Below are 12262 nucleotides of genomic sequence, written 5' to 3'. Positions count from 1 at the left end.
ATCAAGTATTTATTTTATTGATTTAGTTACTCATTAATTATGCCTTTTCAAACTCTAGGTGCAGTATGAAATTTACGTAACGTGTACACAAATTCTAACCACAATCTGCATTGACGCATGATATTCACTTTCCTTTTCCTAGCACATTAAAAAAAAAAAAAATCAGAGAGAATTGTGCCTTCTTTTAACATGGTCAGCATCACCCATTGTTCTTATTCTCAATGGGACTGAAGCCACAAGCTGCCCTTAGCAAAGATGGCCAGTATCTCCCATTGTTCCTAAAGGGACTGAAGCCAGGCTGCTCTCAGAGAAGATGGTGGCATCCTTTGCTGTCAAGAGGCACAGAAAAGCACTGTTTGTTTGTGGATTAGGTGAGTGTCTCATTTTATCCTGGGCATATAGAAGGGTAGATAATTTTTTAGTTTTCCTTGTTCCTGCACCAAAAATCACTGTGGCTGCTCAGTGACTAAATTTCACACCCGGGAATATAAAAAAGTTTGCAGAGATATGGGATACTTAAATTGTGAAGAATCTGGTAACGGTGAAGGACAGCGATCATTTTACTGTAAGTTCCCCAGGGCAGATTCTTTGCCTTCCCTAGTTATTGCAAAGCACTACATACAACATCATCAGTTTATAAGTGATAGTTATTGTACTGCAACCTGAAGTCCTTTTCCAGCCTTTGCTGAATGTGTGCACCTAGGTGTCATCTCTAGTCACTACTTGAGTCTTCAGCATCGCTTTTTGTATTGCAGTTTGAATTTATACTGCATTGGACAACAAATGATTTTGCTTTTCTCACCTTTTCCCCTAGAAATCTTTGTTCTGGAATACCACACGTGTTCTTTACTAGGTGTGTCACATTGTTTTATTCATGTTAAAAATATTAAGGAATGATTCAGAAAAGCAAATGATTTGTATTGATACTAACTTATGTGCTTGTATTTTTTTATATGAAACAAGATTCAATGCAGGCAATAAGATTAGGGGATATAAAAACAATCCTGCAAACAAATACAATTATGAATGGTCCAATTGTGGTCAACAGGACTACTCATGTGTCAAGTTGCTCCCATTCATATGTTTTTTCAAGATGGGACCCAGAGGGTGCTTGGAAGTAGATTTCATATCCAAAATTATTGGAATGGGACATATTCCAGATATGAAGATTTTTTAGCTAAGTGTTTGTAATTATTCATAAACTGAGCTGTTGCTAATGTCCATCAGGAAAGAACACCAGCATGAACAAATGCAAAGATTTTACAAAGAGGACAAACATTTCAATATTTCTTAGGGGGAAAAAGATCACTTATAATGTACAAGGTAGGCAATAATAGAATGCTTCACTGAGCCAAGAGCAGACTGTCACATATACAATGTTCAGCAGGATGTAACAGTGGATCACTGTTTTCCCTAGAAGCATCCAGCCCAGATGACAGAATAGGCCCTTGGGGAGTTGGACCATATTAAAACTAGAAATGTAGCTTAAACTAGAAAAAAAAAAAGGTACTACAGGGAAATCCCATTTTAGCAGTGGATAGACTAGGTTCATTGTTTCTGATTTCTGTGATTGTGTACTAATGGAAGCGTATTTATCTGATAAAGCAAATCTGCACTTTCCTTTCAATGGGTACGTTAACACCACTCTTGATAGCTTTAATCTCATTTTCTGCAGTCACAGCTGTTATGTTCTAGGGTCCCATTTTTTACTATTTGGGTGATAATCTCACACCTAGTTCTGTAAATTCTTGTTTTAGAAGTCTCACGTTTCTTCATTCATTTTCTTGTGCAATTTGTCTTCTCCCCTGTGGCTAGTTTAACCTTTTCCATTTAGGGAACCTGCTATTGCAAAATACTTCTAGCTGTTGTAACTTGTACTACTTGTGTCAGCCTTGCAGTAAACCCACACTCTCACGTTTGCCTCACTGGGTTGGGCTTTTGAAAATGGCATCATTTCATACTCCCTGATTAGGAAAGCACTTACAACCAGCGAAGTTTTGGAAAAGATCAGATACCTACATTGTTCATGGCTCAAATCACTCCGCCAAAGGACTCTTGAGATTAAATTTTAATCCACTTTAAACAAACTCAGGAGCAACTGAAAGTCAAGAAAATCTGTGGGTCAAGTGAGCTACAAAGGACTTCAGGCAAGCTCCAAAGAACAGACATGGGGATACTTTATTCAGAGGTATGTGGTCATTTCTTATGAGGTATGTGAAACTGTAGAAGATCTATATTCAAGAGATTTAGGTTTCCTTGACAGGCTCATATTAGGAATTGAAAACCCCATCTTGTCTAAAGTACAATACTTTACATGTGGCTAAGGGTACTTTTTGTACAAATACATACATTACATGGGTTGTTTCATTTTCAGAGAAGAAGGTGTTAGCTAAGTTAAAGTATGCTACAGCTCTGCATTCAGAGCAAAGCAGTTTGGGGTTCTGTTTGACATGTTAGGCAATGCGACTGAGTGGCCACTTTGGCTTAGTTCTAACACAGTTGGTAAACTCTTGCCTTAAGGGACAAATCCAGTGGCCATTTCTCTTTACTGAATGGAAGAGAGTTCTCTCCTCACACCCACACTTTAGCGTCGGTAATGGGAGACAGCAGGGGGGAGGGTGCCTTGATTTTAGCAGGAGTGCTGAATAACATATATGGTCAAATGCTTTCCATAGTTACAGACAAGGAGCTGAATTTCTCCTTTGCTCCCTAAACTCTGATTACAATGGATTGGCTTCTCCCGCTGGATATAGCATAGAATGTACATGCCTCTCAAAAACTAAATTTACATGTGGAAAAGCAATAAAGTTTTCATTTAAAAAAGTAAAGCGCTATTTCAAATTAAAGGGAATGAGGCACTTGAATGTATATATAATTCAGTTCCACATGTTCATAACCCAACTAACCGGTTCGACTTCATTCCACTTCAAAGGTGTAGAAGACAGACATTTACAACATCTTCCTTTTAAAGTCTTTACTACTCTGACAGAACTTTCTCATGCTTTTTACATCAAAAACTGAACGTTTAAGATGTTTAATTAGAGCAGAGTCAGTGTAATTATTTCTTTCATAAACAACTCTAAATTCATTAGTCTTTTTTCCAGTAGAATGTGTTTTTAGAGAGTAATTTTCTTTGCAAAGTAGGGCTCCTACATGACTAATATAAATGAACAGTGATGTAAATGAGTGACAAGTTATAGTTTCAGGACAGTTGGGATGCTGCCAGATTTTTCAGAAATGGTGTAAATAATTGTTTTTTTTTCCAATTATTCTCTTCAACATTGATTCTCACCTAATTTGTAGAATAGGCATGACAACTTGAGTTAGATTTAATGCAATGGAGTTTCTGGAACACAGTATCTATGCTTTGTGGGAAGTGACTCCATTTTATAAGAGCAAATGGAAATTATGAAATACTTTTACAAATCCCATGCAACTTTGAGAGACTAGTTATCTGTACTCTGCGTCACAGTTACAAGACTAGCTGCACCGCTGTCCCCACTCTGAGTACAGGCCTCATACCCTTTCAAGCCTCATGCCCTTTCCTTAGGTGTCAGGCCTCATGCCCTTTCCAGCCCAGGGGAAGTATTCTCGAGTTCTCTCACTCTTAGATGAGACTCTTGTAGATAAATCTCTGATAATTTTTATATGACTTTACATTGTGCCTTTTTATATAACCTTGTGGTGGGTCTACCTACGTGTGACCTCTGTTTTCATGGGACTTTGTATCAAAGCTTCATTTAAAAATTTTGCATTGCCCTTGGTATAATATTATAGCCCCTAAGGATAGAATAACATAGAAGAAAAATTTCTGTTTGCTAGCAGTAGAACAAGAGCTCTTCCCCCCCCCCCCTCTTAATCAATTGCCCTGTTGAATGAATGAGGTGTGGATGAGCAAGGCATGGAAGGCAGCACCTCTAGACAGCCTCAACTGTTGGAGAGGGGCTGGGAGCCAGACCCAAGGACAATAAAACGTGTCAAGTGGGCTCATTAAAGACAAGCAGACATACCCACGGGCTCGGGGGTTAGAAGCAAGCACCTTCTTTTGAAAACACCCTCTTTGCAGCATTGGGACAACACTCAAAAAAAGCAGCACAAAGGACCAATGGACACAGACACAGAGTTTGAATCCGGTATAAATTTGCATAAGAGGAAAGCTGCTATAAAAGTGAGGTGTCTTGCAAAGGACCCCGGGTCTCGTCTTGTCAACATGGGAGCATTGATCCGGATCGGCAGAAGCCCGGCTCCACCCCCTCCCCCATCTAACTCACCTGGCCAGTGAAGTTAAGGGGAGCAACTAATTGGTAACAACAAGACGGAGTGTGTTTGTGTGTGTGTGTGAGTGTAAGTGTAATATATTATATGCATATAATACAGTGTTAATGAATACATGTATTACTAATAAATGTGGCGTTCTGCCTTATTCCCCCTGAAAAAATCCTGTGCAGTACTTTAAGCACAACACTCTGGGATACAGCACCCCGTGCGTCAACTGTGCTTACCCAGCAAGTCCAACTGAGCTCAGCACCTGTGACTTTTCCCTTCAGGAGTCCATGACTAGTGGTATATACAGTCATCAGATCAACCTTCTTAAATCAATGTACTTATTGATCACAGTAGGAACAAAGAATAAGGCGGGGGGGGGGGGGATAATTTAAAACAAACATATCTACAGGCACATTGTTCTTACCCTTGATGGTAACCTGTACAGTACTAGCCTTCTTCAAACACCCCTGGAAGGTACATGTACACATATGGGTTGTGTGAAAGTGAAATGAATTTTATTAAAGAAATAGAATGAATTAAAGAATGCTGTATGTACCTTTAAGTAGAAATGAGAAATGCTGCAAGCCAGGGGGGCAGGAAAGCAGACATTAACTGCTTAACTTGCCACTTAAGGGCAATTGGTGAAGCATTAGTCTTAGATCGATAAGAGTTAACAAGGAAGCAGGATATGCATATTATGCTCCATGCATATTTTACAATTTTGCTCTCTCTGTCCCTTTGTTTAGTTCGCACCTTTTTATCTGTATAAATAAGACTGTTTGAATCTTGCATGGAGGCTCACATTATCTGAATGTATTAGCAGAGCGCTGTGCTAATAAAACAGAGTGGTCTGACAAACTATGAGTCCTGAGTCTAACTTTGACAGTTGCCAGAACACCTGCCCTTTCGGAGACAGTCCATTTTTAAACGGATGAGAGATCTAAAGGACTATAGTTCCAGGCCTGTTTCTTTTAATGATATTGTCTCAGAACAACCCCCAAGTGTTTGCCAAAGGGTGGCTTATCTGCAGCCATTTTTTTGCTTCCTGCTTGTTTTTACCTGACAGCACCCTATTAGGCTAAGCCGATACATTCATGCAGTAAACATCCCAATAACCAGATCAAGATCCAGAATTCATAAGTTAGAGATCAGCTCCAGGACCACCACATTCTGATTTAACCAAATGCTTTAAGACTGATGAGCAAAATCTGTCATACTGTCATCAGTATTTTTGGTTAGAGAAGTTCAATTTGTTGAGAGCTTGATGCAATACCCAGTAAGTCCATGGACGGACTCCCGCTGACTTCAATGGCCTTTGGATCAAGCTCTTGAGGATCCATGCTCCCCTTTTTAGATTATTCCAGTTACTGTGGCAGGATCTGTGCTGACCGTTGTCTGCCTCAGCACTACCCTTACAGGTTTCCAACAAATAGAAGGAAGTCATACAAGTCACTGCAGACATCATAGAATCAAGGGCAGGCAGCATTCTACAGAGTGGCCTGTTCCGCACAACACACAGGCACCCCTCACAGGCATCTGGATCAAATACCATGTCCTTGTGTAAGGACTTCTGCTATTTTAGAGAAAAGCATTTTCTCCTTTCTTGCCTCTCTTAGATGCAAGGGTCAGTCAACATCAGTTCTGTGGTGTCCCCCTTTAAGTTCTGGGACTTTTTAGAGTGGATGAAGACCTATAGAAGGCAGAAGTAGGTGTTGGGAGAGAGGACTATGGTCCCAGAGGACTAGTTAAGGCTTAGGGGAAATCCAGGCTACTGCTTCTTTAAGGGCCAGGGACCAGGAACCTTGTAGAGTGGAGGTGGGAGGGTTCCCCTTGGTCCCAGCCAATTGGGACAAGCTCTGGGAAGATGACTATATATTCTGTCTCTTCCCTCAGAAGATGATCTACCTGCTGAACCGTCCTAAGCCGAGGGTGAAAGCATTGATTGGGGGGAAAAGGACCAGCTGGAGGGGAAACTGGCTGAGGCTGTAAACTGACCTAAGTTACAGCTTCAGTCCAAGGAAGAAAGTTCGGGGACACCTGTCTTAAGGAGAGGGGCAGAGGGACTGTCTGAAGTACAACTCAGTTCCTTCACAGGGTCGCAGCTTGTAAATGCCTCTGCCTCATTATCCAGGGTCTTCTTCAGATCCTGCTTTGAGCTGAGCTCCTTTTGTGCAACAGTGGAGTCTAGTGTGTTTTGTGGATGTTTTCAGTACCTACAGCTCCCACTTCTGGGTTTCTGCTTTGTTCCTGGCCACTCAGAGTCCAAGGGCTAGATTCACAAAGGAATTTAAGAAACTAACTGCCACTTTAGGCCTAAATCCCACAATCAGGTCCAATTGGGATTCACAAAACCCCTGCTCAGATGCCCCTGAACTCTGCAGGCCTCTAAACTCAGTGAGTGAATCTTTGCAGTGAAAATTCCCTAAATTAGTTTATATTTCTGCCTCTGAGCATGTGCACTGAAGCCCCACACCAGGCACCTGGATGCTTAAGCCCAGATCAATGCACAAGCGGGGGGAAGACAGGCATTCCTTTGCCTACAGGACCCAATATAGTATGCATGCTCAGATCTGGCCCACTGGATCGGGCAAGTTTACACAGTATGGCTGGGGGCAGTACCACCATCCTAACAACTGGGCTAAAAGTTATGAGGGACGTCCCCCCTTTCTTGCTTTGTGTTAAAATGGTGTAGACGCTGAACATCAAGACAGGGTTTGCAGCTGAGATTCCCAAGTGGAGGGAGGCCCGGGCTTAACACATCCCTTGGCTTGGCATCTCCCATTGCCTAGCTTAGGCAAGGGCCACATCGTGTGCTGGCTTTTGTAAATCCCATTCTGAGATGCCTGTCTCTCTCCATTCATTGTATAGGGAGCTTAACCCAGGCGTTGTGAATCCTAGTGATATTTCCAGGGTCCTAAAAGTTAGTCATGGCAACACTGAGTGCCACCATGTTTAAGTTTTTTTAATCTAACCCAAAGGCTCTCTGAAATTCGGTGACCTGAGATTCCATTTTACTGATTACACTGGTCTACAATTTTTGAGAAGTCGTCTGCTTCAGAAATAAAATGTGCTATTTATTATGTATTTTGATGTGCTGAATTCAAATATGACAATTAAAACAACTGATTGGCTACTATTTCTAAGATATTTAAGTTTTTACATTTTATGTCTATGTATATTGTGTAGATAGTAGAGTTTTAATCATAAATTGTAAACCTAGGTCTTTTCATGTGTTTATGGTTGCTTTACATGATAATATTTCACCTGTCCTGTTTATGTAACACTTTAAAAATCAGCAAAAGGGTTATATAAATAAAATTGATTCTGAAACAAAAGGCAAAAAACTATTATGTACATAGTTTAGTCCTATTCAGTGTCTACTCGGCGCTTCTTGGTGTGTCTCTTGAATTCATTAATGGAGCATCTCTTGTCACTGTCCAGCAATAGTCTGCAAGCATTGATGGGCTCCATTTGCCCTGATGGCATTTCTCCATTGTTGCAATGTCCTGGTGAAATCACTCGCCGTGCTTGTCGCTCACTGCTCCGCAGTTCGGTGGAAAAAAAAAAATCTAGATGAGAGTGCAAAAAATGTATCTTTAGTGACATGTTGCAACCAAGGCTTTTGTATGCCTTGAGGAGGTTTTCCACCAACAACCTGTAATTGTCTGCTGGTTGTTTCTGAGAAAATTTATTGCCACTAACTGGAAGGCTTTCCATGCCATCTTTTCCTTGCCACGCAGTGCATGGTCAAATGCATCATCTCGAAGAAGTTCACGAATCTGAGGACCAACAAGGACACCTTCCTTTATCTTAGCTTCACTTAACCTTGGAAATTTTCCACGGAGGTCCTTGAAAGCTGCTTGTGTTTTGTCAATGGCCTTGACAAAGTTCTTCATCAGACCCAGCTTGATGTGTAAGGGTGGTAACAAAATCTTCCTTGATTCAACAAGTGGTGGATGCTGAACACTTTTCCTCCCAGGCTCCAATGACTGTCGGAGTGGCCAATCTTTCCTGATGTAGTGGGAATCTCTTGAACGACTATCCCATTCGCAGAGAAAACAGCAGTACTTGTGTATCCGGTCTGCAGACCAAGCAAGAGAGCAACAACCTTCAAATCGCTACAAAGCTGCCACGGATGTTGGTCCTAGTGTATGCACCTCAAAAGTTGTTTCATCTTGTCATAGGTTTCCTTCATATGGACTGCATAACCAACTGGAATTTGTGGCAAAACATTGCCATTATGCAGTAAAACAGCTTTAAGACTCGTCTTCGATGAATCAATGAACAGTCTCCACTCATCTCGATCGTGAACGATGTTCAGGGCTGCCATCACACCATCGATGTTGTTGCAGGCTACAAGATCACCTTCCATTAAGAAGAATGGGACAAGATCCTTTTGACGGTCACAGAACGTGGAAACCCTAACATCACCTGCCAGGAGATTCCACTGCTGTAGTCTGGAGCCCAACAGCTCTGCCTTACTCTTGGGTAATTCCAAATCCCTGACAAGGTCATTCAGTTCACCTTGTGTTATGAGGTGTGGATCAGAGGAGGAGGATGGGAGAAAATGTGGGTCCTGTGACATTGATGGTTCAGGACCAGAAGTTTCATCCTCTTCCTCGTCTGACTCAAGTGAGAATGATTCTGGTGCATCAGGAACCGGCAGTCCTTCTCCGTGGGGTACTGGGCGTGTAGCTGATGGAATGTTTGGATAATGCACAGTCTACTTTTTCTTCTTTGACACACCTTTCCCTACTGGAGGCACCATGCAGAAGCAACAATTGCTGGTATTATCTGTTGGCTCTCTCCAAATCATTGGCACTGCAAAAGGCATAGATTTCCTTTTCCTGTTCAACCACTGGCGAAGATTTGTTGCACAAGTGTTGCAGCATATGTGTGGGACCCACCTCTTGTCCTGATCTCCAATTGTGCAGCCAAAATAAAGGTGATAGACTTTCTTAACCATAGTGGTTATACTGTGCTTTTTTGACGCAAAAGTCACTTCACCACAAACATAACTTCTGCTATCTGCACTGTTCACACAAGTATGAGGCATCTCTGCTCACTTTGGCTAAACAGAAATGTGTCCCTTTGCAAAATCAAACACTGACAAATAAGAGAGCACGACACTGTATGGTTTCTAGAGTTGATATAGGGCAATTTGTTCAGCAGAGTGATGTAAGCTTCATTATGATTGCATCATCCATGACTTCTAGGAATAACATGATGCAATTCATATCATGTATGATGCAATACCAACTTCAGATTGCATCATTCATTGTTTTGCCTAAAAAGCAAGTACTGTCCAAACCCAGTCATAGATTTATTCATAGATCCAGTCAAAGATGTATTTTAGTCATTTCTGGTTTAAATTGAGATCCCTTCCCTTTATAACTCACTTATCCTCTGCCATTCCCAAGTCAAGGGTCGTATATACTGACCCAATAGCAAATCTTGAAAACTAGAGCCAATCAACAATTTTAAGCATCATTTTCGTTCTCAGCGACCCAGAATTAGTAAAGTTTGACTACATTTATTTCAGAAGCATTTTGGCTGTAGAGCAGTGTTACCTTCTGGGCCATATTCTTCTGGGTTGCTTACTTTTCCACCTTCACCAAAGTGGCTTGTAGTTCCTCTTTCAATCGGTCAGTTGTCTTTTGAATTCTGTGATCAGAACCTACAACTCAGCACTCTGGTCATGCAGATCGGTGCAGTTTTCCTAAAGCTTCCTGGAAATTATCCCCAACATCAGCCACTGCTCTTCTTTGCAAAACAGACAGGTGTTCTCCCAGAGCTGTGATTGTGGCCTTGTGACTGTATAGGTTCATCTTAATTTAGTACAGCTGAGAGTCATCATACCAAGAACCCAGGAAACTGAAGTCATTTCTCCAGAGCAACAGTAATACAAGGTTCATCACACTGTTCAACTAGTGTGCCTCAACCCGAAGGCAGATTACTCTTCTAGGTGTAAGAGGATGAAACTCTCTGCTAAGTCCCTAGCTTTTCCTCTAAGGCCTTGGCTACACTTACCAGCTAGTTCGACGGCTGGAAATCGAAGTTCTGGGTTCGACTTATCGCGTCTAGTCTGGACGCGATAAGTCGAACCCGGAAGTGCTTGCCGTCGACTGCGGTACTCCAGCTCGGCGAGAGGAGTACCGCGGAGTCGACGGGGGAGCCTGCCTGCCGCGTGTGGACCAAGGTAAGTTCGAACTAAGGTACTTCGACTTCAGCTACGTTATTCACGTAGCTGAAGTTGCGTACCTTAGTTCGAATTAGGGGGGGTAGTGTAGACCAAGCCTGAGACTAATACCTGCAGTTAACTGTTATTAGTCTTGAACAGCTTGCAATTATCCCTGCTCTTTGATTGTTTTCCCCCTGTTAACAGAGGACAAGATACAACCTTAAGATCAGTCACTTGCATGTCTCCAAGAGAGGTGACGGCCAGGGAGCATTCTCAGAAATTGCATCTCTCCCCCGTCTGCCTGGGATATCTCCAGGTTGAACAGTTCCCTTCCTTTACCGTGTTGTTCTCAGCAAGAGACTCTGCCCAAGCAGGCTTGTGAACTCTCTCTTCAAAGCGTTAAGTGTAACTGCTCGTTACCACATAGGCTTGCATAGGAAGTGTATTTTATTCTTAAGGTAAAAGCACTACAGAGAAAAACAACAAACAAAACTATACTCATGCAAATAAGCTTACCAGAGATCACCTCAACCCTAACATGGGCTCTGACAGGAGCTGTCCTTCAAAACCTCACAAAAGTGGTTTCTTTATGGTTTCAAGTTTATCACAGCTTCCGTTCAAAACAAGAACAGTGTTTTATGTACCTTCAGTAGGCTCAGTCCCTCCAACCCTTCCCTAACAATTGGGACCCTCCTTGGAGGTCCTGTCCATTTGCTGGATCAGGAAGGAAGCCCTGAGGCTGTTTAAAACCAGGCTAATGATGCACAAATCCTTGGTCCATTGGTCCCTGGAGACTCCAGTTTGAACTAGTATATAGAATCCTCTCCAGGGCGTGGCTTCAAAGGGATGATAACCTGAGTTAGCATACCCGACATTACATACAACAACACAAACAAACAATTGCCTTTTTAATACGGTGGACCCCAAAACCATTGAATTAACTTCAGTAATGCTAATCTTAATGCCATAATATTTATTCAGGATATTGTCATATCTGTCACAGCACAGACCTCCCTACGCTAGGGAAATTACTTCCTTGTGGTGTTCACCTTATCTAGGGCACTCTCCATTCTTTTTCTGGAAACAGCCACAGCTGAAATTTACAAGATCCGAGACAAAGTAGAAGTGGACTTTAAATAAGCCTGAAGTGTTTTATGTAGCAACATTGTAAAGCAAGAGTACCAGGAATATGTCCTGACCCACAGAGCCTGCACTCTAACCCAGCCAGCCCCCTTTTTTGGTTTAAGTCCCTGCTCCAGTCATACCTTATTTGTCACTTTTATCTTATTTGTCCTCTTCTAAATGAGAGACTTCAACAACCCAGTTTTAAACTAGTCAAATAGCACAACAGGACAGTGTCTGCAAAAATAATTTCTCTATGATAAGTGATGATTTTTTAGGACAGCTGGCTCTCGAGCATTCAAGAGGAAAGTGGAGTCTTGAGTAAGTCTTAAACACCACACAGGAGCTAATTCAAGAAGTGACTGTAGTTAAACCACAAAATTATAGTGGCCAGGACACAATTGGGTTCAACATCTCAGAGGAGGTAGGGTACCGAAAAGTGACAACTTTAGAAAGGAAGATTTCACTAAAAGGAGAATTTTAGTCAAAGAAGTCATAAAATTAAAAGTAAAGGAAGTAAAATGCCTAGAGGTGGCATGGGTGCTGCTTATGAAAACAATAATAGAGTCTTAGAAGGCACGTTGAACTGCCAAACAAAAAAACAAACAAACAAAAAGAACAAGGCTGGCCAGGAATAAAACATTATGGCTAAATGCCCAGGTTTGAAAGGCTATTCAAGCCAAACTGAAATCT

The 12262-nt window shown here is 41.8% G+C and overlaps 1 protein-coding gene across 3 annotated transcripts in view; it reads left to right on the top strand.

The window, feature by feature from the left end:
* Nucleotides 1-12262, top strand: part of ANKRD22 (ankyrin repeat domain 22) — a 39533-nt gene that overhangs the window by 19497 nt on the left and 7774 nt on the right. The window contains exons 1-2 of one of the 3 annotated variants that reach the window (XM_054034234.1): nucleotides 168-371; nucleotides 1973-2188. The exons of 1 other annotated variant lie outside the window; for it this stretch is intronic. In XM_054034234.1, coding sequence (XP_053890209.1) covers nucleotides 2168-2188 — 21 coding nt within the window. In that variant the 5' untranslated portion in view covers nucleotides 168-371; nucleotides 1973-2167. Of the gene's footprint in view, nucleotides 1-167; nucleotides 372-1849; nucleotides 2189-12262 lie in introns of those variants that run through there. One more of the 3 variants, XM_054034236.1, reaches the window with a different exon arrangement.

Source organism: Malaclemys terrapin, chromosome 7, assembly GCF_027887155.1.
Source record: "Malaclemys terrapin pileata isolate rMalTer1 chromosome 7, rMalTer1.hap1, whole genome shotgun sequence".
Lineage (NCBI taxonomy): Eukaryota > Metazoa > Chordata > Testudines > Emydidae > Malaclemys > Malaclemys terrapin.
This window is presented reverse-complemented; position numbering and strand designations above follow the sequence as displayed.